At 37.0% G+C, this 27,065-nt stretch overlaps 1 protein-coding gene across 4 annotated transcripts in view; it reads right to left on the reverse strand.

Annotated features, from left to right (window-relative positions):
* Positions 1-27,065, reverse strand: part of TRPM7 (transient receptor potential cation channel subfamily M member 7) — a 113,023-nt gene that overhangs the window by 67,276 nt on the left and 18,682 nt on the right. For all 4 annotated transcript variants that reach the window (XR_009355572.1, XM_059181532.1, XM_059181533.1 and 1 more), the window contains exons 3-11: positions 21,924-21,962; positions 17,856-18,054; positions 14,871-15,084; positions 11,921-12,045; positions 10,881-11,052; positions 8,724-8,898; positions 7,636-7,759; positions 5,397-5,469; positions 3,305-3,405 (exon numbers count right to left, since the gene is read on the reverse strand). Coding sequence is in view for 3 of the 4 variants with exons in the window: in XM_059181532.1 (XP_059037515.1) it covers positions 3,305-3,405; positions 5,397-5,469; positions 7,636-7,759; positions 8,724-8,898; positions 10,881-11,052; positions 11,921-12,045; positions 14,871-15,084; positions 17,856-18,054; positions 21,924-21,962 (1,222 nt within the window). In the remaining variant the exon portion in view is untranslated. The remainder of the gene's footprint in view (positions 1-3,304; positions 3,406-5,396; positions 5,470-7,635; positions 7,760-8,723; positions 8,899-10,880; positions 11,053-11,920; positions 12,046-14,870; positions 15,085-17,855; positions 18,055-21,923; positions 21,963-27,065) is intronic.

The following is a 27,065-nucleotide window of genomic DNA, read 5'->3' on the forward strand; positions in this document are numbered from 1 at the left end:
TGCATAAGAGATGTGATCCATCTTTTGTCCAGAGGGAGAGGAACAATGAAAACATGGAAACCAAACAGGATGCTACTAAGCAATATAGAAGGGTGATAGTAGAATGGACCAGGATGATTTAAAAAAAAAAAAAAAAAAAAAAAAAATTGGGTGTTTTGAAAGTAGATCTGAAAACATTTACAAATGGAATTGGACTAGAATATATGAAAAAGAGAAAATTAAAAAATGACACTAAGGTTTCTTATCCCCCAAACTGGGAAAAGGTTGCTGCCATTTAGAAATATGGGAAAGAACACAGAAGGAACTGTCTAAATATCTAAGATAACATTGTAATGAATTCTCTTGTACACAGAGGACTATTTCTTTTTTTCCCTTCCACCCTCCCTCCCTTTCTTCTTTTAACCTTTTGACCCTCTTCACCCATCTTCCCCATTTCCCCACCCCTAATCTAGTCTATCTATAAGCTTGATTTTTCTTTTTTACTTCCACATATAAAAGAAATCATATGGTATTTTATTTCACTTAGCACAGTGATCTCAAGGTACATCTATGTTGTTGCAAATGGCAAGATTTCACTCTTTCTTATGGCTGAATAATATTCCATTATATATATACACAATTTCCTTACCCATTCATCCAGCAAGCCAAAAAACAATGTCTGAATGGATGAAAGAAACCAAGACTCATCACTTATATGATGCCTGGAAGAGACTCACTTTAGATGTAAAGCCATAGACTAAAATTGAAGGGACAGCATAAGATATTCCATACAAATGGAAACCAAAAGACAGATGGAATAGCAATACTTTTCTCAGACAAAACAGACTTTAAAACAAACACTGTAATAAGACAATGCATTACATAATAATAAAGGAGTCGATCCAACAAGAAGATACAAGATTTGTAAATATTTATGCATCTAACCCAGGAGAACCTAAATATATAAAATATTAAAAGACACAAAGGGAGAAAGAGATAGCAATACAGTAATGGTAGGATACTTTAATACTCCCCCCCTCCCCATCTATTTATGATAGATAGATCACCCAGACAGAAAATCAGTAAGAAAACACTGGCCTTAAATGGACTTAACAGTTATTTACAGAACACCCACATCCAAAACCAAAGAACACTTATTCTTGCCATGTGAATATGGAATATTTTTCAGGATCATATGGTAGGCTATAAAACAAATCTTAGTAAAATTAGGAGGACTGAAATCATATCAATCATCTTTTCAATGGTATGAAACATACAGTGGCATGAAACCAGAAATTAGTTATGTGAAAAAAAAACCTGGAAAATTTACAAATATGTGAAAATTAAAAACATGCTATGAACAACCAATGAGTCAAAGATAAAACAAACAAAACAAAAAATACCTTGAAACAATTAAAAATGGAACTACAACATACCAAATTTGTAGAATGGACCAAAGTAGTTTTTTTTTTTTAAAGGTTTTATTTATTTATTTGACAGAGATCACAAGTAGGCAGAGAGGCAGGCAGAGAGAGGGAGAGGGAAGCAGGCTCCCTGCTGAGCTGAGAGCCCAATGTCGGACTCGATTCCAGGATCCTGAGACCACGACTCGAGCCGAAGGCAGCGGCTTAACCCACTGAGCCACCCAGGCACCCTGACCAAAGTAGTTCTAAGAGGAAAGCTAATAGCAATAAATGCCTACCTCAAGAAATCTAAAAAGTCTCAAACACCTAACTTTACACCTCAAGGAATAAAAAAAAGAATAAACAAAACCGATAGTTAGAAGGACATAACAAAGATTAAAATAGAAATTAATGAAATAGAAACTAAAATAACAAGAGAGAAGATCAAACTAAGAGCTGATTCATTGAAAAGATAAACAAAAGGTTGAAAAACCTGTAGTTAGACCCACGCCCCCCCAAAAAAAGGATGGACCAAAGTAGTTTGGTAGGATACTCAAAATCAGAAATAAAACAAGAGATGTATGGATAATACCATAGAAATACAAATGATTATAAAAGACTACTATGAACGATTATACACTACAAAATTGAGACAACTGGGCCTTGGATGGCTCAGTTGGTTAAGTTGCCTTCAGCTCAGGTCACGATCCTGGGGTCCTGGGACTGAGCCCCATGTCAGGTTCCCTGCTCAGCAGGAGTCTGCTTCTCCCTCTTCCTCTACCCCTCCCCATTGCTCACATTTTCTCTCTCATGTTCTCTCTCTCTCTCTCAAATAAATAAAATCTTTAAAAAAAAAAAAAAAGGACAACCTATGGGCTCCCTGCTCTGAGGGGCCTGCTTTTCCCTCTCCTTCTGCCATTCCTCCTGCTTGTGCTCTTTCTCTCTCAAAGAAATAAATAAAAGCTTAAAAAAATTGAACAATTACAATGAAATGAAAATGTGAACAGACCAATTACTAGTAAGAAGACTGAATCAATAATCAAAACCTACCAACAAATAGGAGAGCAGAACCAGACAGCTCACTGGTGAATACTACCAAACATTCAAAGAAGAATTAATTCCAATCCTCTTAATCTCCTCCAAAAAATACAGGAGGAGGAAACTCTCCCAAATTTACTCCTTGAGGCTAGCATTATCCTGATGCCAAAATCAGATAATAACCCAAGACCGGGCGCCTGGGTGGCTCAGTGGGTTAAGCCTCTGCCTTCGGCTCAGATCATGATCTCAGGGTCCTGGGATCGAGCCCCACACATCGGGCTCTCTGCTCAGCAGGGAGCCTGCTTCCCTTCCTCTCTGTCTGCCTGCCTCTCTGCCTACTTGTGATCTCTCTCCGTCAAACAAACAAACAAACAAACAAACAAACAAACATCTTTTTTAAAAAAATTAAAAAAAAAAAAAAAAAACCCAAGACAATTACAGGCCAATATCCCTGATAAACACAGATATACAGGCACTATTTCTTTTCTTTTCTTTTTTTTTTTTTAAAGATTTTATTTTATTTATTTGACAGAGGGAGATCACAAGTAGACAGAGAGGCAGGCAGAGAGAGAGAGAGGGAAGCAGGCCCTCTGTTGAGCAGAGAGCCTGATGCGGGACTCGATCCCAGGACCCCGAGATCATGACCTGAGCCGAAGGCAGTGGCTTAACCCACTGAGCAACCCAGGCGCCCCTACAGGCACTATTTCTAAGACTTCTTTCATTTCTAGGATCCTAAATGGATCTGGATATTAGAGAAATGTTAACTAAACTAATTCTGCATTTTAGGCAGGCATAAAATGTCAAGTTAGATCACAGTTCCAGCAAATACTTTATTATTACACAGTATGATTTAATTACATAGTGTATGTAGATTATTTACATACCAGCCACTGCTGTCCATAAACAAACACGTGATTTTTGGCAATGTCAACTCTATCCCATGCCAACGTAAGGATGAGCTGGTCAAATGCAGATGCGTTAGTGCCTTATTGAATAAAGAAAACAGTTGACAAGTTCAATTAATTTATCTCCATTAAAATGTAAACACTTGTGAATTCTCCCTCTTCCCTTTTAATTAACTCACACAGCTCATTTCAGTCACTGTTCAGAGGTAGCCTGTCTCAGAGAGATAAGGTTACCCCAGGGCTGAGGGCTTCTATTTTCCAACTACAGAAAACACATAGGCCTCATTCATTCCAAACAATTCAGAATGCAGAACAGTAATCAAGCAAAGATGATCTGTTTCCATCACAGAGACAGTACCCTGTTAAGATTATGAAAAACACACTTACAGGTGCTTTTCTGTACATTTATAAATTCATATAAATACTTTAAACTGTCTCAGCAAGTGATACTATTCAAACTATTGAGTAGCCTACTTTATGTACCTTATCATCATACCTTAGTTTTGTAGAACAATGCATACAAATTTATCTTACATATATATTAATAATACCTTTTTTTTTTTTTTTTTTTTTTTTTTTTTTTAAAGATTTTATTTATTTATTTGACAGAGAGAAATCACAAGTAGACAGAGAGGCAGGCAGAGAGAGAGAGGAGGAAGCAGGCTCCCTGCTGAGCAGAGAGCCTGATGCGGGACTTGATCCCAGGACCCTGAGATCATGACCTGAGCCGAAGGCAGCGGCTTAACCCACTGAGCCACCCAGGTGCCCAATAATACCTTTTAAAGGTGAAATAAGTTGCTTTAACAAATACTCTAATAGACATTCAGGTTATTTTAAATTTTTTATTGAGTATATTTTCATGCACGTGCTTGATTATTTAAATGGGATAATTCTGTAGAAGCCAAAATGCTGGGTGAAGAATATATACTTTAAAACTTTTGATATACTGCCAAAATATGCTCCAAAAAGGTGATACCATCTATCAATGGTTTAAGAATACCCAGTAGCAAAGTAAAATGCTTCCATATTAAGATTCACTTTGTTTTAATTATAATATTGACCATCTTTCCATATTTTCCCCAAGCATTTATATTATTCTGCTAACACCTTTTACATAAATTCTAACTCGTTTTTCCATGAGGTATTCATCATCTTACTAATTCATTAATAACAACTTTGTGGTGCCTCAGATTCCTATTCCTTAATTTCTTCATTTATAAAATGAGGAGATAAAAGTAAATCTGTCTTTTCGGGTTGTTGTGAGATTAAATGATAAAACAGTATAAACAGTGGCTAGCAGAAAGAAGTATATAGCAAATATTAGGTGTTCTCGTTTTATTTTTTGTATATATGCAATCCCATATATCATTTCTGGATTTTCTATTACTTATTATGTCTTGTTCCCAAGATGTACATATATTATAGTATTTTTAAAATGTTAGATCTACTGGCAATTTATCATGGTCTAGTATTCGGCAAATTCTTGTGAATGACAACAGCATAGGGTCCTCTTGCTCTGCGCCTGCCACTTCACTGTGTACTTGGAACTTTCAAGTACCCACCCAGATGGAACACAGTTTCAGCTTCTAATTTTTGGAAAAATTTTCACTGTAATTCTGTTTATCATTTGGATGTCTCTGGCAAGATGAGAGGACAACACAGTTCAATGTGATGTGCACTTACTCTCTGGTCCTCAAAGATACCACTAGCTTTCTTTCCAAACTTCCTTTCAGAATGAAAACAGCATGTTTAAGAATGCTTTAATTTCTATCAATCAAGACCCCATTATCTTTAAACACTTGCTTTCAGCCAATTAAAAATGTGAAACATTCTTAATACTGTAATTAAATGAGTCTGGTGACAAAAACCCTGCTAGACAAAAAATTTTTTAAATTTCTACAAGACAAAAACAAAAACCCATTTACTATCACAGAAAGCTACCACTGTGCCTTCCACAAAGAACAATTATTGAAAAATTCAGTCCCAAACATTCACCTATACTGAAAAGTCCTATCTTATATAAATAGGCTATAAATAAGATATTAAAAATTTAAAAATTCTTAAACCTTACCTTTAAGCAGTGCAGTAAGTATTGCTACATCTATATCTTGATGTTCATCTGATCCAATGTGGAAAACCGTGATCTAAAGATCAATTCATAATATTATACCTTTGTATTTTCAAAGCTAAGGCTTAAGGTATATAAAATAAAAAGTAATTTCAAACTACCTGGGAGATAAAGTTTTTTGGGGGTTTTGATCAGAAATTACTTCACTTCAAAAAAAATCCCCACAAAATTTAAAAAAACCTATCATTTAGCAAATAAAAATGGTAAGTATCCTAAAAATATTTAGTTTAACCTTATATTCATTTCTTGACCTATCTTAGGTCCTTTACTAGAGTAAGCAACTTATGGCCTAAGACTACAGATTATGTGTCTGGGTAAATCCTGATGTTCTTTCTACAGAGTGAACATTTAATTCAAATTCTATATATATATGAGTGTGTGTGTGTGTGTGTGTGTGTGTGTGTATTCTTGAATGAAAAATGTTTTCTTCAATCCTTTTACTGGAAATTGCTTTCAATTATTTTAAGTAAAATGCCACTTGAGAGGTTTTTATCTAGTAACAATCTTCATAAAGTGAAAGACTATTATAACCCCATACACACTTTGCAACTTTATTGTGTACAAAAGGAAATGCATGAGAAACAGATCAAACCACGTCATCATCTACCTATCATCACTGTTAAAAAATTTTATCTCTGAAAACTAAAGCTTAGATAACTGAAATTAAGCAACACTGATCTTTAATTTAATTTGAGCAATCAATCAGAGTAAAATAAACTTTTTTCCAAATATATTCTTCAGGGTTTTTTTTAGATTTTTTTTTCCCCCCCAGTAATCTCTATACCCGTAGCTCGAACTTACAACCCTGAAATCAAGAGTTGTACTGCTCTACTAACTGAACCAGCCAGGTACCCCTCCAAATATATTTTCGAGAAGCCAGAGAGAGAGAAATACTCTACAGTTTTTCCTTGATTCTAGATATACTCTGTTGAGGCCTATTTATAAACTTTCCCTGAAACAGAAGTGCAATCTATGTCTCAATACCATATAAAAACCATAATCCTTCTCTGATATCACTCTGCTTGAACAAAACAATAAATCTTTTTTTTTTTTTTTTAAAGATTTTATTTATTTGACAGACAGAGATCACAAGTAGGCAGAGAGGCAGACAGAGAGAGAGGGTGGGGGGAGCAGGTTCCCTGCCGAGCAGAGAGCCTGATGCGGGGCTCGATCCCAGAACCCTGGGATCATGACCCGAGCCGAAGGCAGAGGCTTTAACCCACTGAGCCACCCAGGCGCCACAATAAATAACATCTTTACCTGGTTAAAAATATTTTACAAAATTTTAAATCCAAATTAAAAACAAAAGTATTTCAGGGTGCAAGAGTGGCTCATTTCGTTGGTTAAGTGTGCAATGCGACTGTTGGTTTTGGCTCAAGTCATGAACTCACAGTCGCAGTCACAGGATCGAGCCGCAGGATGGAGCCCCACATAGGGCTCCAAGCTCAGTGCAAATTTTGCTTCGGATTCTTTCTCTTTCTCCCTCTCCCTCCTCCTCTGCCCCAAAGCACTCTCTTTCTAAAACAAATAATTTTTTTTTTTTAATTTGAAAGAGAGAGAGAGAGAGAATGAGACAGGAGAAGGTGAGAGGGAGAAGCAGACTCCCCACGGAGCTGGGAGCCCTATGTGGCACTCGATCCCGATACTCCAGGATCATGACCTCAGCTGAAAGCAGTCACTTAACCAACTGAACCACCCAGACACCCTAAAATAAATAAAATCTTAAAAAAAAAATATTGGGGTGCCTAGGTGGCTCAGTTGGTTAAGTGACTGTCTTCGGCTGAAGTCATGATCCTGGAGTCCTGGGATTGAGTCCCACATCATGCTCTCTGCTCAGCAGGGAGTCTGCTTCTCCCTCTGACCCACCCCTTCTCGTGCTATCGCTCTCTTAAATAAATTTTAAAAATCTTTAATAAAAAAAAAAGTATTTCGGGGCACCTGGGTAGCTCAGTGGGTTAAAGCACCTGCCTTCGGCTGGGGTCATGATCTCAGGGTCCTGGGATTGAGCCCCACATTGGGCTCTCTGCTCAGCGGGGAGCCTGCTTCCTCCTCTCCCTCTCTCTGCCTACTTGTGATCTCTGCCAAATAAATAAAATCTTCAAAAAAAAAAAAAAAAGTATTTCACCAATTTATAACATGTTTTGAATGAAATAAAAAGTCTTATTCGCTGGAATCTACTTACAAGCTCCTTTCTTTTCATGCACTCCATCAATGTCTGAAATAAATGAACTGCTTCACTCTGGCCAAAGTTAAATGTCTTTTTGATGGTTGAAATAATATCGGGTTCTGCTGCATCAGGAAGATTGCTGGAGTGAGAGGAAACGTAACTTAATTCACTGATTTCAATTTCTATTATCTGTAGAATCTAATATGAAGTATAAGTGAATCTATGTAAGACCTTTAGAGACAATGTATTAATATTAAATACTTGACCCTAAGTGAAATATTGTCCCTTATGAGACTCCCAACTATAAGTCCTATGGGGGAAAAATAAACAGGAGTTGTTTTTCTCTTTAAATTATTTTAAATTGTTTAACAAGGCATGTGTTGCAACAGCACTACTCACATTTTGTAAGATACTCTTTAAAGATAACTTTAAGATATTAGGGTGTATTAAGAAATACTTTGCCAAGATGTCTTACACATGAGCACATTCGTATTTTTCTCTTTTCCTCAACAGGTAATATATTTATATGGCTCAAAAATATGGTATTAAACATAAAAATGAAAATTCATTGTGAAAGTCCTTCCTACTATCTTCATCCGCCCAGTTCCATGTCAACTGCTTTCCTTTTTCCATGTATATACTTTGGTAATTTCCCCAAATCGTCCACAGATAACAACACTTCTTCACTACAAACTATTGTTACATAGATACACCATAATTTATCTAGCCTTCTTGACACATTCTATTTTGTTCCAGTCTTCTACCTTTATAAACATCGTAATGAGTAACTTTCATGTTTTTAAAAATGTATTTCACATGTATGAAAAAGTATATCTGTATAAACAATTCCTAGAAATGGAACTAAGGGGTCCAAAGATATATGCCCTGTATGACAGATTTTGCAAAACTGTCCTCTGTGTAGACTGTTATACTTTAATTCATCCCAATAATTTATTAGATAAGCTATTTCCTCAAACTATAATAAGGTATTATATTAAACTTTAAATTTTCATGTTCATAAAATGATGAAATGAATCTAATACTCTGAAAACCACAAGCCTCTATACATAGCTATTGAAATCTTTTTGTAATCACACACTTACCCTCCCTCTTCTGTTTGTTTATGAATATATGCTAGGAGATCTGCAGCTCTGCCCGTTCCTTCACAAACGACGACTGGAACAGGAGGACTTTCTTGAAGATATTCTAAAACTGTGAGGATAACATTTGGCCCGCCCTCAAATATAAGTGCCACCACAGGGACACCTTGTCCAATTCCTTAAAAAAACAAAAGGTTATAAGATACTAGGCAAAATACAGTAATTTAATCTTATTTTTTACTTAATCAAAACACAAAATAAAAAGCCAAAATAAAATTTCTTATAAGACTGTGTTGACTTCATTGCAAGCATTCAACATGATAGCAATCTAGCGTAAGTAAATCAAATACCAAGTGAAGTCTGTTCTAAATGACAAAGTTAGAAGATAAAATATGTAATTAAGACGCCCCAGAATTTACATTCACTGAAAAGTAAAAAGTATTTTGTATATTTCACTCATTGAAATCTTCACAAAAAATTTTTAACACCGGGGCGCCTGGATGGCTCAGTCGTTAAGTGTCTGCCTTCGGCTCAGGTCATGATCCCAGAGTCCTAAGACTGAGCCCCGCATCGGGCTCCCTACTCAGCGGGAAGCCTGCTTCTCCCTCTCCCACTTCCCATGCTTGTGGTTTTTTTTTTCTCGCTGTGTAGCTCTTTTAAATAAATAACTTAAATCTTCAAAAAAAAAAAAAATTTAAAGGTCATGCACCTTTAAAAAAAAAAAAAGAAAGAAAGAAAGAAAGAAATTTCTAACACCAATTCGTTTTTATTATTTTTTTTAAAGATTTTATTTATTTATTTGACAGAGAGAGATCACAAGTAGGCAGAGGCAAGCAAAGAGGAGGAAGCAGGCTCACCACTGAGTAGGAAGCCTGATATGGTGCTCGATACGGTGCTCGATCCCAAGACGCTAGGATCATGACCTTTAACCTTGTGGTTAAACCATGAGGCTTTAACCCATGAGCCACCCAGGTGCCCCTTTAGTTTGTTTTTAAAGATTTTTTTGAAGTAATCAATGGGGCTCTTACACCCCAAGATCAAGAGTCACATACTCCACTGAGTAAGCCAGCCAGGCACCCCTAGTTTGCTTTTCAATAATGAATGAGTTGAACTTCTAGTGTATATTTGTTTTTATTCACTTTTAAAATGTGCATTTCAGATTTCAAATGCACTGAAACATTAATATAGAAGTTAATGAGAGAGTCAGGATTACATAAATGGAACGGATCAATAAAATCTAGGACCTCTTCAAGAATGACAGAAAAGACTTAGTGAAGAATACCAATTTTTGTTTTTACAATAACCTGCAATGCAGTGAGAGAATCTGAAATACAAGTAACTGTAGGATTCTAAAATGGTCCTGAATTTTAGGAGAGGATATGACTCCATCATATCTGAATGCATCACTCTATAATTTTGTATTTCTATTTCATTTTGTCAGAGAGCCCACCTTCTTGGCGTCCCAGGATTATAAAATTACTTCTCTTTGAAAGAAAAATCTAGATGTTGAACCAGAAAGTATGACTGCGGTTGGAACAGAAGACAAGTGTCAAGAATATTAACTTTCAAGACTTATCTACTGGGGATCCTGGGTGGGCTCAGTGGGTTAAAGCCTCTGCCTTCAGCTCGGGTCATGATCCCAGGGTCCTGGGATTAAGCCCCACATCAGGCTCTCTGCTCAGCGGGGAGCCTGCTTCCCTCTCTCTCTGCCTACTTGTGATCTCTGTCAAATAAATAAAATCTAAAAAAAAGACTTATCTACTAAAGCATGATACCTATTCATGTTATAAACTTTAAACAAGATGATTCTTACTTTGCAATAAAGTATTCTTTTTTCCTATTCAATCTTGAATTTCATGTATTAGAATATATCACACATTACGAGTATTTCTGAAATCCTTGGGCTGCAACAGGATTAATTACATAGCAACAGAGCTTCCAATGAACCTCTGTGGCTTTGAAATCAATATCTGAGTACCCTATTTGGCCTCAGACTTCTTGCCCTAAGTCTATTTTGTTTAACATCAGTCATTTTTGTCATTTTGTATGTTGTCTTGCTACAAAAGGAAATGAGCACTTTAAAGAACCTTTTTAGAATGTTACTGGCCATTAATATACCTAGAATAATTTCAACAATAACAAATTTATAAGTTCCCTTACTAGCATGAATTCTTTGCTGATTAATAGTTTTTTCAAGTTCTCTTCTCAATCTGACTTCTGCCCCATACTTTCCAACAGTGCCATCATCCACCAAAATGAAATGGGAATGCAGATTATTCAGAACATTCAATTTGCTCAGAGGGTTCAACAAGGTTTGATAAGGAGCAACCACCTAAAAAAGACCAAATATAAGAGTTATAGAGAAAATATAAACTTTGAAATAATCTGTAAAGGAAAGTAGGAGGTAAAATTCTATTTACAATATAGTAACAAATAGAAAATATAAAAAAGTATGTCAAAAAGCACAAGTTTTCAACCCAGCTGATGATTAATCAATAATGGGACAGACCATACAATTGTATTTCAACTCTTATTGCAGAATATATATTATTATTTTATCACATGCAAAGGAAACAAAATAAATGAGAATATAGCATAAAGAAATGGTTAGGTTATTAATGAATAAAGTACAATATACAAAGGAGACTGAATAAGAACAATCTAATATCAATTATATTTTTCTATTTGTCTAGCCCTCATAAATCTTTTAAAACTGGTATTAGAAATTTAATCTCACTTAAAGAGATCATCATAATTCAGTAATTCCTTTTTAGTACAGTATTGATTATATAATTATAATCAATTCAGTCCTTAGTCTGCTGAAATAAAATGCTAGCATTTGATTGCTACTCTTAGTGACAGTAAAATTAATTCTTAATCTCATATAGTCACTAAAAATTTAATTACAAAGACTGGCATGATTTGGAAAAGTATGAAACAGTTATAGAGAAAGGCCAAAACCAAAATGTACTAATACTACAATGACAATTATTTATACCTATCAATGCATTTTTGGAAGGATCATAAGAAAACCTCAAGAAGAAAGGGCAAAAGAAAGAAAAGATCTCAGGAAATTATTTCTCAAACATAATTTGAAAAGTATTGTATGATCGTGAATAGTTTAAGGTAACGTGCACTATTCTTGCTCTAATTTTGTTTATAGAAGTTCACATATAACAAATTTTTAAAATCATTCTTACATCTCTCCCGACAAGATCATTTCTGTTTTCAATCACACCCCAGGGTGCTATTCCAATAGTGCAAATCTTTCGAGATGATCTGGAAGCATGTTCTTTGAGGGCATCACCAACATGTTTTGCCACACCTGTTCATATAAAATTCAGTTACTTTATGTGAAAGTGGTTACTGTTTTCAGAACAATCCTGTACTCAAACATTTTAATTGTTGATATTTTTCTTTACACAAAGAAGATAAAAATCGACAAGGTCCAAAAGACAAACTTACAAAAGAAAACACAAGGACCAAAAAGGAAACAAAACAAAACAAAAAACCCCACAATGTCAAATCACTACAACTGCCTGAAACACACGTAAAAGTAACTTTTACCATGTTGTTAGGCCTAGTCCTCTCTTAGATTCCTCCTGTAAGTAACTGTAGTTTTTTGTTATTGCTCTACACATCATCTAAAAAAAAATGAAGAGTATGGCTCAGGACCATAAGCAAAACACACACACAATAAGCAACTACAAAAGTTGTCCAACTGAATAAAAAATTAGAAGAAAAATAGAAAAAGACAATCCAAAAGAACACAGGACTCCTCATTATCACTTATGGGTTGAATTGTATCCTTCCAAAATTCGTATGTTGAAATCCTAATCCCAGTACCTCAGAGTGTGATACCTTATCTGGAGACAGATCCTTTAAAGAGGGTGTACTTTTAAAAATGAGGCCACTAGGGTGGGACCTAATCCAATGTGCCTGGTGTCCTTCTAAGAAGGCAAAATTTTAGACACAAAAAGAGACACCAGGAATGCACATGTATGGTGAAGAGAACACAATGAGAAGGTGGCCATCCACAAGCCAAGGAGAGAGGCCTCAGAAGGAACCAAACGTGCTAACATTTTGATCTTGGACCTCCAATGCTGTGAGAAAATAAATTAATCTTGTTTAAGCCTCCCAGTCTGTGGTATTTTGTTATGGCAGCCCTAGAAAACCAATACAACACTTGCTTTGGTTTTTATAATTCATGAGATCTCATGTCTCACCTGGACTATGGAAATAGCATCTTCACTGGTCTTCCAATTGCTGCCTTGCCTGTTCACAGTCTACTTTCAAAACATTATCCAAGTAATCTTTGCTCTTGTCAACTCTGCTTAATGTCTTCCCTTCTTATTCAGAGTAAACGCCAAAGTGCTTATAACAACCTATATGGCTTTATATAACAATGTGCCTAGTGCCCCTGCTATTCATCACCCTACCCCACCTCACCTCATCCCATCCCCTACCACACCCCATTAACTTTCCAAACTCATCACCTAGCACTCCTTGTTCATTCCACTTAGCTACAATGGATCCTCCTTACCATTCCCCTCCAACACACTAGCAGGTTTTTTTCTCTTTTAAATGCTCTGCCTCACATTATCCTTATCATGCTCCCTCATTTCCTTCAATCTCTACTCAAATGTCACCTTATTAATGAAGTCCCCTCTACCATCCCTCACCATCCTCTCTCTGTATTTCAAGTGTCCCCATAGCACTTATCATATAACATATAACATATTTAGTTATCTGTTTATTATCTGCATCTCCTCCACTAGAATACAAGTTCCATGAAGTAAATACTTTCTTTGTTTTGTGGAATAATATATCTTCAGCAGCCAGAAGAATGCCTGACACACAATGAGGCTCAAAAACCAGCTGTTCATAATGAATCAGATGTCTGCAAGCTAACTTAAATAATAACTACATTTTACTTTAGATATTAAAGTTAATTTGCTTTTCTTTTTTTTTAAAGATTTTATTTATTTAGGGGCACGTGGGTGGCTCAGTGGGTTGGGCCACTGCCTTCGGCTCGGGTCATGATCTCAGGGTCCTGGGATCGAGCCCCGCATGGAGCTCTCCGCTCAGCAGGGAGCCTGCTTCCTCCTCTCTCTCTGCCTGCCTCTCTGCCTGCTTGTCATCTCTCTCTGTCAAATAAATAAATAAAATCTTAAAAAAAAAAAAAAGATTTTATTTATTTATTTGAAAGAGAGACAGTGAGAGAGAGCATTAGAGAGGAGAAGGTCAGAGGGAGAAGCAGATGCTTTGTGGAGCTGGAAGCCCGATAAAGGACTCGATCCCAGGACTCTGGGATCATGACCTGAGCCAAAGGCAGCTGCTTAACCAACTGAGCCACCCAGGCTCCCCTAATGTGTTTTTCTTATATCTAACCTGTATATATCACAGAGAAGATTTGGAATGAAAAATTATAGTATATTAATAATTAATTTTGAAAGCTACTTCTTACCATTGTCTAGGCAATGGATTACCATTCTTAAATCAATTTACCAGAAGTCAGAAATAACAGCTGGCTCTGTAGGAGGGATCAACAACCTTTTTTTGTGAAGGGTCATATAGTAAATATTTTAGCGTTAGCAAGGTAAACAGTCCTGACAACACTTCACCCCTACTGTTGCAGCACAAATGTAACTATATATAATACAAAAACAAATGAGTGTGGCTGTATTCCAACAAACCTTCGCTTAAAAAAAAAAAAAAGAATGGGTTGGATTTGGTGCATGGGACTACAGTTGTCAATATCTGCTCTAAAGTCTCTTTTTTTTTTTTTTAAAGATTTTGTTTATTTGTCAGAGAGAGAGAGAGAAAGCACAAGCAGGCCGAGTGGCAGGCAGAGGCAGAGAGAGAAGCAGGGTCCCTGCTGAGCAAGTCCAATGCGGAACTCGATCCCAGGACCCTGGAACCATGACCTGAGCCCAAGGCAGTGGCTTAACCAACTGAGCCACCCAGGCATCCCTAAAGTGTATTATTTTTTAAAAATAAATGAAAACCAAATACCTGACAGTTACCATTTATACTCAGGAACTATTTAACAGAAAAACTGCTTGTGTTGATTATTATTTCAAATATTTAACTGATATTATGAAACATTTACAAACACACTAAATAAAATTGCTATAATCATCACATTACCTGTGTTTACTCCTCCAGTTAAAATCCAGGCTCCGGTTGTAACTGCAGCTTTAATGAGACCCTTCCCAAGCAGCTGCTTGATTCGTGGGTGAAGCTCAAATTTCTGCATGCCCCCATGCACAGAGATAACAAGTTTGGGTAATTCCATTTGCCATTCTTTAAGCAGAAGTTGCAGAATAACTTCAGGTTTGGTGTCATATGATAGTCTCACATACTAAAAAAGATTTTTAAAAGACAAAATAACTGAATATTTTCATAGGTTTCATAATGCAACATTATACAGTATTACAAAAATGTTACTTAGATCTGATTATAATGAAGTAGATTTGATAGATTACTTTTAATATACTTAACACCCATAGGAATAAGTAATAACAAATGACCTTAAAGTTGGAAAATGATTCTGTAAGAGCTATAAAAGCAGTGATACTCTAATTGCTAACCTTTAAAACATAAATATGTTCCTCTTCCAATTTATATAAACTTGATTACCATCCATTCGATTTGCAAATTTATCCAGTTATTTACGGACTTGTTTAACTTTGAACATGCAGTAGTGCAAACTGCTGAAGCTTAGCTATCGTGATAAGAAAAGGGAAAAGAAAGAATGGGGTGCCTGGGTGGCTCAGTCAGTTAAGGTTTGCCTTAGGCCAGGTCATGATCCCAGAGTCCCTGGATGGAACAAGAAGTAGGGCTCACTATTCAGTGGGGAGGCTGCTTCTCTCTCTCCCTCTGCCCCTCCCCACTGTGTTCTCTCTCTAAATAAGTAAATAAATCTTAAAAAAAGAAAGAAAGAGGAATGAAAAAAAATGGAAGCTTCTACAACTCTTGCTATTAGGAGAGACAAATACTGTTCATCTGAAAGTTTTGTCAATGATCTGGTCTATTTATAACAGAATTGTGACTATGCAGTAAAATAACAAAGATATTTTCTACTCAATATTTCAAGGTTGTTCAGATAGATTTATAAGTTTAATTTTTAAAAAATTCTATAGAAAATACGCTGTCACATCTGTGAAGTAACTTCTTCTGGTTTACAGGATTAAAAAATGTATCTTTGTCTAAAGTGACATTACAAGTGATCTCAAGGTCCTGGGATCTAGCCCTGCATCAGGCTCCCCCTCCCCACTCACTAAGCAAGGAATCTGCTTCTCCCTCTACCCTCCCCCAAGCCTCCTGGTAGTGCTCCCTCTCTTAAATATTATTAAAAAAAAAAAAAGTTTATAATGAGATATACCAAATCTCCCTATGTTAGTTTTGTTTAACTCATTATTATATTTGGCATAAAGTTGTATTTGGAAAGCAGCTTAAAGTTAAAAAAAAATTATATAAGGAATAAATGAGGAGTTCCACTTTGGACAATGGTAGACTAGACGGTTTTGAACTAACTCTGCCCCTAAGAATAGAGAAACTAGAAAATAAATAACATGTATGAAGGCATCAGAAATGTACTAAGACAATGAGTAACTGGAATCAAAATCCAAAAGAAAAGGAAAACTTAGAGAGATGTGCCCACCTTTACCACTGCTTTTCCAATCAAGGCAGGGAGGCAGGTAGAACAAAGACAATATAACAGGTAAAATGTTGATAAATATAAATTAAAAATAGTATTTGTGGGGGGCGCCTGGGTGGCTCAGTGGTTTGGGCTGCTGCCTTCGGCTCGGGTCATGATCTCAGGGTCCTGGGATCAAGCCCTGCATCCGGCTCCCTGCTCCGCGGGAAGCCTGCTTCCCTCTCTCTCTCTCTCTCTGCCTGCCTCTCTGCCTACTTGTGATCTCTGTCTGTCAAATAAATAAATAAAATCTTTAAAAAAAAAAAATAGTATTTGTGGGGTTTAAAATTATGCCAACAGGGCACCTGGGTGGCTCAGTCGTTAAGCGGCTGCCCTCGGGTCAGGTCATGATCCCAACCCAGGGTCCTGGGATCAAACCCCGCACTGGGCTCCCTGCTCAGCAGGAAGCCTGCTTCTCCCTCTCCCACTCCCTCTGCTTGTGTTCCCTCTCTCGCTGTCTCTTTGTCAAATAAATAAATAAAATCTTTAAATAAAATAAAATTATGCCAACAAAAACACATAAGTCATAAGAAAAATAAATGTAGTTACAAGTATTGTAAAGGTTCTCGCACTGTCCAAAAAACAGTGAAAGGACTAATTTATAATAAATCAAAATGTGTTTAACCAGTGTTTATTATAAGCTTAATCTACAGGAAAAAGATGTATAAGTAACATGCTAATAAGGAAGGAAATAATAAAAAATACTTAATCCAAAGCAAACAAGACAGGGTGCCTAAGTGGTTAAGCCTCTGCCTTCAGCTCAGGTCATGATCTCAGGGTCCTGGGACTGAGCCCCACATTTAGCTCTCTGCTCAGCAGGGAGCCTGCTTCCCCACCCTCTCTCTTTCTGCCTGTCTCTCTGCCTACTTGTAATCTCAATCTCTGTGTCAAATAAATAAATAAAATCTTTAAAAAAAAAACAAACAAAAAGAAAAACAAAGCAAACAAGAAAAGGGAACAAAGAAATAGTGAGACATATAAAATAAACTTAAAAATTATGTGTTGCTTATAAAGAAACCACTTAGGGGCACTTAGGTGGCTCAGCTGGTTAAGCTCAAGTGATGATCCCAGGATCCTGGGACTAAGCCTCACGTTGGGCTACCTGCTCAGGGGAGAGTCTGCCTCTGCTTCTCACTTTCCCCCTCCCCCCATTCGTGCTCTCTCTCTCTCCCCCCTCGCAAATGAATACATAAAATCTTTAAAAAAAATTGACAAGATTAAAGACATTTCATAATGACAGAACGTTCAATTCACCAAGATGTAACACTTCTATATGTGTATAAGCACCTACACAAAGAACTTTAAAATATATAAAGAAATGACTAAGACTAACTTTCTGATCTACTGCTATATAAATTTTCAGACAACATGTATATTATGTATTATTTAGACAACAAGATAAATGAAATTTAAAAATCAAGTATGTGACATACCTTAGCTCTGTAGGAATGAGAACCCCCTTGAAAATTTATGACTCCATAAGCATCCGTTGGGCTCTGTTCTGTATGCTTTTCCACAGACCATTCTTCTAATGTCTGATTAAAATGGTCACCCAATTTCACATCTGAGTATTTCATGGCAAGACTTGCAGTGAAACAAGCATGCTGCTTGACCAAGCGACCACAAAAACACCTAAAGGAAAAAAATGAAATTTTAAATAGACCTTTCAAAAAATTAGTCAATGGGGGGGCGCCTGGGTGGCTCAGTGGGTTAAGCCGCTGCCTTCGGCTCAGGTCATGATCTCAGGGTCCTGGGATCGAGTCCCACATCGGGCTCTCTGCTCAGCAGGAAGCCTGCTTCCTCCTCTCTCTCTGCGTGCCTCTCTGCCTACTTGTGATCTCTCTCTGTCAAATAAATAAATAAAATCTTAAAAAAAAAAAAATTAGTCAATGGAAAACTGAATTAAAATGAACAAACCAATTAAAAGTATAAAAATAAATTTTAATTTTATAATACCAATGAATTAATACTTTTAACATAGCATTAAAATAGTAGAAGTACATTTTTTTGATGATACAGTCCTCCATATCTAGTGTGGGGTTATCTGCAAAATATAATATAGCCATATAACAGAATAATATTCAGCATGGGAATATCTCATATTAGAATATTAAACACAATATAATCTCAAAAATATCATGCTTCATGAAAGAACCCAATGCCAAACAGTACATATTTCTATGATTTCATGCATACAAAATTCAACAAAACGCAAACTAATCTATACCTGATGACAAAGGTTGCCCAGGGTCAAGGGCAGAAAGCAACTATATTCTACCTAGAAGCACTACAGGATACTACTATGTAAGAAGCAGGTCCCAGTGGAGCCAGGTAGTCTCACTAATTTGATAAAATATCACAGGGGCACCTGCATGGCTCAGTTGCTTGAGAATCTGACTCCTGATTTCAGTTTGGGTCATGATCTTGGGGGCCTGGGAATGAACCCCTATATCAGCTCCCCCCTCAGTAGGGAGTCTGCTTATAGATTCTCTCCCTCGCCCTCGGTCCCCTGCTTATGTGCACATGCTCTCTCTTTCTCTAAAATAAATAAATATTTTTTAAAAATTATATCACAGTTTGTAGAAGCCAAGGAGCTAGAGTTTGTAGGGCAAGAAACAAGAAGGAGCTACATGAGAGTTCCCAATATATTCAGAAGGATCTTCTTAAACATGAATAAGAACAAACTACCCAATGCGAACGTAAGAACTACTAGACAACAGCAGGCTAAATAACTCCTGAAGTTCATAAAGGGCAGGGAACAGTTTGTGTTGCTACCAGCCAGAGTAAGAGATCTCAATACACAAGACCTATAAAAGGGTCCTCAGAATAGCAATGCCTAACAAGAAGGGCTAAATTAGACCTGAATCACTATGTACCATGACACACTGCACGAGCAATATTTGAAAGGATCAAATTAGCCCAAAGTAACTTAATTGCATGCTAAAACAAGTCAAAATTCCGCTAACAGAATGATAAAATCCAGCCCCTAAAAACATAAACTCTATCAAATAAATGAATAAAATCTTGAAACAAATTAGAATCTATCCGAAATGAAACAGAGAAAAGACGGGGGGAGGGGAGGAACAAAAGGAATAGGATGTCAACCTTTATCTTCTCTGTATAGCATCCCTTATCTCACCCAAATTGTAACATCAAATTTAAAAAAAAATTTTTTTAAGATGTTATTTATTGGGGTGCCTGGGTGGCTCAGTGGGTTAAAGCCTCTGCCTTCAGCTCAGGTCAAGATCTCAGGGTCCTGGCATCAAGCCCCATATCAGGCTCCCTGCAGGGAGCCTGCTTCCTCCCTTTTCTCTCTCTCAGCCTGCCTCTCTGCCTACTTCTGATCTGTCTGTCAAAGAAATAAATAAAATCTTTTAAAAAAAAAAAAAAAAGATGTTATTTATTTGACACAGAGAGAGATCACAAGTAGGCAGAGAGGCAGGCAGAGAGAGAGCAGAGAGCCTGATGCGGGCTCGATCCTAAGACCCTGAGATCATGACCTGAGCCGAAAGCAGTGGCTTAACCCACTGAGCCACCCAGGCACCCCATAAAAACTCTTCTTCAGTGCACAGAAATATTTACCAAGATTAAACATATTTTGGGCCATAAAATAAGTCTCAATAAATAGAATAAGGATGGAAATCATACAAACTATCTTCTCAGACCACAGTGAAACTAAACTAGAAACCAAAAAAAGAAAATACGTGGGAAAGGGTTGTTCCTAGATGGTTTAATCCGTTAACTGTCTCCTAATTTCAGCTCAGGTCATGATCTCATGGATAATGAGATCAAGCCCCCATGGGGCTCTGTGCTGGGTATGGAAGCTGCTTAAGATTCTCTCTCTCGGGACGCCTGGGTGGCTCAGTTGGTTAAGCGGCTGCCTTCGGCTCAGGTCATGATCCCAGCGTCCTGGGATCGAGTCCCACATCGGGCTCCTTGCTCGGCAGGGAGCCTGCTTCTCCCTCTGCCTCTAGCCTGCCACTCTGTCTGCCTGTGCTTGCGCTCTGTATCTCTCTCTCTCTCTCTCTCTAACAAATAAATTTTAAAAATCTTAAAAAAAAAAAAAAAGATTCTCTCTCTCCCCCGCTCTGCCCCTCCTGTCTTTTCCCCTACTCATCTGTGTGCACTCTCTCTCTCTAAAAGGAAAGAAAATACTGGGAAATTCTTCAAGTATTCAGAAATTAAATGACACACTTTTATTAACTCATAGATCGAAGACAGCACAGAAGAACTTAGAAAATATGTGGAACAAAATGAAAATAAAAATAAAAATAATATCAAGGCATATGGGATGCAACTATACAATGTTTAGTGTAAAAGCATAGTCTTATATATACTTTACACTATAAAAATATATAGGATAAAAACCTGTAGTATAGAGTTTAAATGAGGAAAGACAATCTGCAATGAGAGGAAGGCAAAGATGGCCATGGCCCAGGCATACGTCCCGGAGTCCAACGGCTCAAAAGAGCTAAATTCTGTACCTTGGGAAAATAGCTCTCAAAAAGACAGTAAAATAAACATGAAAAATAAAAATATGAAAACATAATTTCAGATTAACCAATCTGAGAAAATTCATCTCTATTGTATCTGTATTATACCAATACTAAAGGAAGATCTTTGGTTTGAGTGGAAAGATACCACCTGGAACTCTGCGTCTAAATGAAGGAATGAATGGGACAGGAAATGGTAAAAAAAAAAAAAAAAAAAAAAAACTCAATATATCTAAAATGAACTTACTTTGTGCACTTTTCTTTCTAGCCTACCTACCAGAGACCTCCTAAGTCTTATATTCCTTCATCAGATCTCAATGAACAACATTAGTATTTACTTAGTATCTGGTCAAGAAAGTTAGGATTCACCAAATCCTATTGAGTTTATATTATTAATCCCTTCAAATATGTGGACTTCTCTTCATCATCACAGCCACTATCTTAATTTAGGCTCTCATTTTTTCCAGAATTATTACAAAACCTTCCAAGCTATTTTTTCTCCTAATCAAATCTCCACAAGATGCCAACTGCTTTTACCAAAGAAGAAAAGCTAAGCAATTTACTTCCCTGTGTATCTTTTTAACATGAAAACAAAACTATGTGACATAGTACACAAGTTTAAATGATCTAGTCCCTACTTATTTCTCCAGATCAAATCTCTCCAATATCCCTGTTATATTCTACATTCTGCAGTTTCCTTACAGAACCATAATCTCTTTTACTGGCAGGCCTTCTCACATCCTGTTCTCTCGGCCTAAATCCCTTTTCCTCAATCAATCTTTACCTAACTAATTCACATTCAACTTTAGAAATCTGTTCACTGAGCAGAGTTTCAGTGAAACTAGCTTCACTGAGTTTCAAGGAGCCTCGCCCAATCCTTCAACTTCCAAATTTGAGTAAAGTAACCCTCAAATGTAATAACCCGAGTTTTATCCCATCTAACTAATGCTTCTAATAAAATAGTTTTATATTTCAAACTCTGTACAACAGTTTTGTTATTAAACTTACCTGACAAGTTGCTGACAAATCTGACATCCTGGAAGGCATCTATAAAACAAGGTAAATTTAATTACTTAACATTAAAAAAAATTTTTTTTTATTTAAACTACATAAAATCCATATAATAGTACAAAACAAAGGAAAACTATATCTTAGCCTAATTGTTCAGTAGATAATATAGGTCATTTATACCTTGATTATACACTCAAATAACAATTTTTTTAAATTCACATAGTTTCCACATTTTTTTGTTGTAGTTGACATATAATGTTACCTTAGTTTCGGGTACACAACACAGTATGTAGTAATTTTATACATTACTCAGTATTCACCAAGATAAAGAGAAGTCACCATCTGCTACCATACAATATTACTATAGTAATATTGACTATATTCCTTGTACTGTAATTTTATCTCCATTATTATTTATAACTGGAAATTTGCACTTCTTAACCCCCCTTCACTTATTTTACCCATTCCCTCACCCACCTAATACTTAAAATAGTTTCCATTTTTTTAAGTACAACTAGTTGTTACAAACCTAAAGAGAAAAAGACTGGCAAATTTAACTACACAAAAATACAACATTTCTACATGACAAAAATATGTCACTCAAAGTCTCAAGACAAAAAAGGAAAAAATTATTGCAGGCAAAAGCTTAGCTTCCCTAATATATATAGAGTTTCATCAAATCTCCATTAAAAAAGGAAAGCACATGAATAGTTCACAAGTAAAAAATATACATATGAAAAGACCATTTGATTATAAAAGATTTTTTTGATCTTTAAGACACTATCTTAAGGAATAGAATTGTCTTTTATGCTGGTGGGAGTATAAACTGATATAATCTTGATGGAAGGCAACTTGGTTATACTCATCACAATGAAAAAAATGTAGATTCCCTCTCAAACTATAATTCCAGTACTAAACTGTAAGCTGAAAAATATTTGTAGCACTTGTGTAAAATGATTAATGTACAAGGTTATTCATTCACTATGGCTTTTATTTTTTTCTAGTAACAAAAAGAAAAACAGGATAGCTAAAATGTTTATCAGTAAGGAACTACAAAGGTGCGCATGGGTGGATCAGTTGGTTAAATGTCTGTCTTTGGCTTGGGTCATAGTCCCAGGGCCCTGGGATCAAGCCCCACATTGTCTCCCAGCTTAGTGGGGAGCCTGCTTCTCCCTCTCCCTCTGCTGCTCCCCCTACTTGTGCTTTCTCTCTCTCCCTCTCTCTCAAAGAAATAAATAAAACCTTTAAAAATAAATAAGGTGGGAAGCCTGAGTGGCTCAATTGGTTAAGCAGCTGCCTTCAACTCAGGTCATGATCCTAGGGTCCTGGGATTGAGTCCCTCATCAGACTCCTCGCTCAGGAGGCTCCCCACTCTGCCTGCTCTGCTTCCTGTTCCCCCTGCTTGTGTGCGTACTCTCTCTGTTAAATAAATAAAATCTTTAAAAAGAAACTAAGGAAGTACTAAAACAAACTATGATCCAGATATATAATTTAAAAGGATGCAATAATTAAAAACAGTGGTTACTGCCAAGATAATAAACATGATGGGTTTAACAGTATGTACTTAAAATTTAAGAGAGAGGAGTAAATATACATCTGCTAGGACATGCAAAGACTGTATCTAGCTATTTCTAGAAGGTATTCCAAAGAACAGTTAGCACTGGTTTTCTTTAGGAAGGGGAATTTATATAGTTAAGGTACTGTGGTAGAAAGGAGGCTTTCGCTTATAAATTTTGGTATCTTATAAATCTATGTATTAACCTATCCATGAAAAACTAATTTTCGAGGCGCCTGGGTGGCTCAGTCATTAGGTGTCTGCCTTCAGCTCAGGTCACGGTCCCGGGGTCCTGGGATCAAGCCCCGCATCTGGCTCCCTGCTTGGTGGGAAGCCTGCTTCTCCCTCTCCCATTCCCCCTGCTTGTGTTCTCTTTCTCACGGTATCTCTCTGTCAAATAAATAAATAAATTCTTTAAAAAAAAAAAAAAAAACTAAACGAATTTTCAAGTTCAACTAGTATTAAGGGCTGGCCCTTTTGGAAAAGTGTGCAACTCTTGATCTTAGCGTTGTGAGTTCAAGCCCCATATTGGATGTAGAGACTACTTAAAAATAAAATTTTACAAAAAAAATTTCAGGGGTGCCTGGGTGGCTCAGTGGGTTAAACCTCTGCCTTCAGCTCAGGTCACCATCTCAGGGTCCTGAGATCAAGCCCCACATCAGGCTCTCTGCTCAGCAGGATGCCTACTACTACCCTCTGCCCCTCTGCCTGCCTCTCTGCCTGCTTGTGATCTCTTTCTCAGTCAAATAAATAAATAAAATCTTAAAAAAAAATTTTCAACTAGCACAGAAAGAAATGACCAGCTACCATTGTTTGAAAATAATGTCTCATATGGAGGCTACAGCCAAAGATACTTAGTACCTAATGTTAAATTTCTATGGCAAAATGAACAAAATGAACAAAAATGAACAAAAGTATGGGAAATAACTCCTCAATAATATTACCTATTTTTTTTTTAAATAAAGCAAGACCATAATTTTCTCCCAAAGAAAGAACAGTATCTAACTTTAGAACTGGCATACTGAACTAAGGAGATCTAAATTCTAATTCCACCTTTATGAATTATTAGCCATGTGACCTTGGAAATGTCCCTTCTGCTCTCTGGTTAAGAAATACGATGGTACTGGGACCAAGCCCCATGTCAGACTGTGCGTTCAGCGGGGAGTCTGCTTAAGGATTCTCTTCCTTATTCCCCTCACTTCACGTGCAGGCACTCTCTAATAAATAAATAAATCTTTTTTTTTTTTTTTTAAGATTTTATTTATTTATTTGAGAGAGAGAGCGAGAGAGCACACACAGGCAGAAGGAGATGGAGGAGCAGGCTCTCTGCCAAAGAGGAAGCCTGACAGGGGCTCAATCCCAGGAACCCAGATCATGACCCAAGCTGAAGTCAAACGGACTAAGCTACCTCCGTACCCCAATAAATAAATCTTTAAAAAAAGAAAGAAAGAAAGAAAGAAATGTAATGTTACATTGTAACAAAAAAGACTATTTATTTATTTGACAGACACAGTGAGAAGGGGAACACAAGCCAGCAAGAGGAAGAGGGAGAGGGAGAAGTAGGCTTCCCCCGCTGAGCAGGGAGCCCAATGTGAGGCTCATTCCCAGGACTCTGGGATCATGACCTGAGCTGAAGGCAGACACTTAATAACTGAGCCACCCAGGCACCCTGTAACAAAACACCTTTAATAAGAAATTTAAAAATTCACAGAATGACTGGAAGAGATATTAAGGATATCTGTTTTAATTATTTAACATTTACCATATCTACCAAAAATTGAAGGAATATTAAAAGACATAAAAAAATATTTTCTCAATCATCAAGTAAATGTAAATTTAAGACATACTATCTCCTACTAATCACTGTTCCTTGCGGACAAAAAAAGTTATTCTAGTTAATATTCAGTAAAGCAGGGATTCTTGTCACTTCTGGTAATAACATATATTGCTTTAGTCCTTTTGGAAAGCTTTCTGGCATTACATACACTAAGAGGGGGGAAAAAAAGCCTAAACACAAAGGAATTTTTATCCACTAAGGTCTTCATTACTTAATCATGGCTAAAAATTGAAAACAACCCAAATTTTGCTTAATAATGGAACAGGTATATAAATTGTGGCATATACACTAACAGAATACCAACCACCATTCTTATAAAATAACTGCAGTATCAAAAAATATACTATAACATTTTATAAAAGAGCACATACAGTATTTTACAGACTCAATGTAGCAACCTTTTAAATCAAAACCTACTGAAGAACTATTACAATTAAATACCAAAATGGTATTAAAATAAATAAATAAATAAATAAATAAGCAAATAAATAAAAATAATAACTGCCTTGGGGTACCTGGGTGGCTCAGTTAGTTAAGGAAGGGTCTGACTATTGATTTTGGCTCAGGTCATGATCTCAGGGTCATGGGATACAGCCCCACACTGGGCTCCACGCTGGTGTGGAGAGTGCTTAAGATTCTCTCTCTCGGGCGCCTGGGTGGCTCAGAGGGTTAAGCCTCTGTCTTCGGCTCAGGTCATGATCTCAGGGTCCTGGGATCGAGTCCCACATCGGGCTCTCTGCTCAGCAGGGAGCCTGCTTCCTCCTCTCTCTCTCTCTGCCTGCCTCTCTACCTGCTTGTGATCTCTGTCTGTCAAATAAATAAATAAAATCTTAAAAAAAAAAAAAAGATTCTCTCTCTCACTCTTAATCATAGGAAACAAACTGAGGATTGCTGGAGGAATGGGGTTGGGGGATAGGGCAACTGGATGATGGATAAGAAGAAAGGCATGTGATAAAATGAGCACTGAGTATTATATAAGACTAAGGAACCACTGAACTCTACCTCTGAAACTAATAATATACTATATGTTAATTAAGTAAATCTTTATAATAAATAAAATATGTACTATATATATTTTTAATGATTTACTTATTTATTTGACACAGAGAGAGAGACCACAAGTAGGCAGAGAGGCAGGCAGAGAGAGGGGCAATCAGGCTCCGCACTGAGCAGAGAGCCCGATGCCGGGCTTGATCCCAGGACCCTGAGATCACGACCTGAGCCGAAGGCAGACGCTTAACCCACCGAGCCACCCAGGAGCCCCCATATTATTATTATTTTTTAAAGATTTTTATTTACTTGTCAGAGAGAAAGAGAGCACAAGCAGAGGAAACTGCAGGAAGAGGGAGGAACAGGCTCCCCACTGAGCAAGGAGACCAGCGTGGGACTCAACCCCAGGACTCTGGGATCATGACCAAAGCAGAAGGCAGATGCTTAACTGACTGAGCCACCCAGGCATCTCAGTACCATACTATTTTGATTACTACAGCTTTGTAGTATATCTTGAAATCTGGGTTTGTCAAGAAATGGGCAGAAGGGGCACCTGGGTGGCTCAGTGGTTTAAAGCCTCTGCCTTCAGCTCAGGTCATGATCCCAGGGTCCTGGGATCGAGACCCACATCGGGCTCTCCGCTCAGCAGGGAGCCTGCTTCCCTTCCTCTCTCTCTGCCTGCCTCTCTGCCTACTTGTGATCTCTGTCTGTCAAAGAAATAAAATCTTTAAAAAAAAAAAAAAAAAAAAAAAAAGAA

This window comes from Mustela lutreola, chromosome 7 (genome assembly GCF_030435805.1).
Source record: "Mustela lutreola isolate mMusLut2 chromosome 7, mMusLut2.pri, whole genome shotgun sequence".
Lineage (NCBI taxonomy): Eukaryota > Metazoa > Chordata > Mammalia > Carnivora > Mustelidae > Mustela > Mustela lutreola.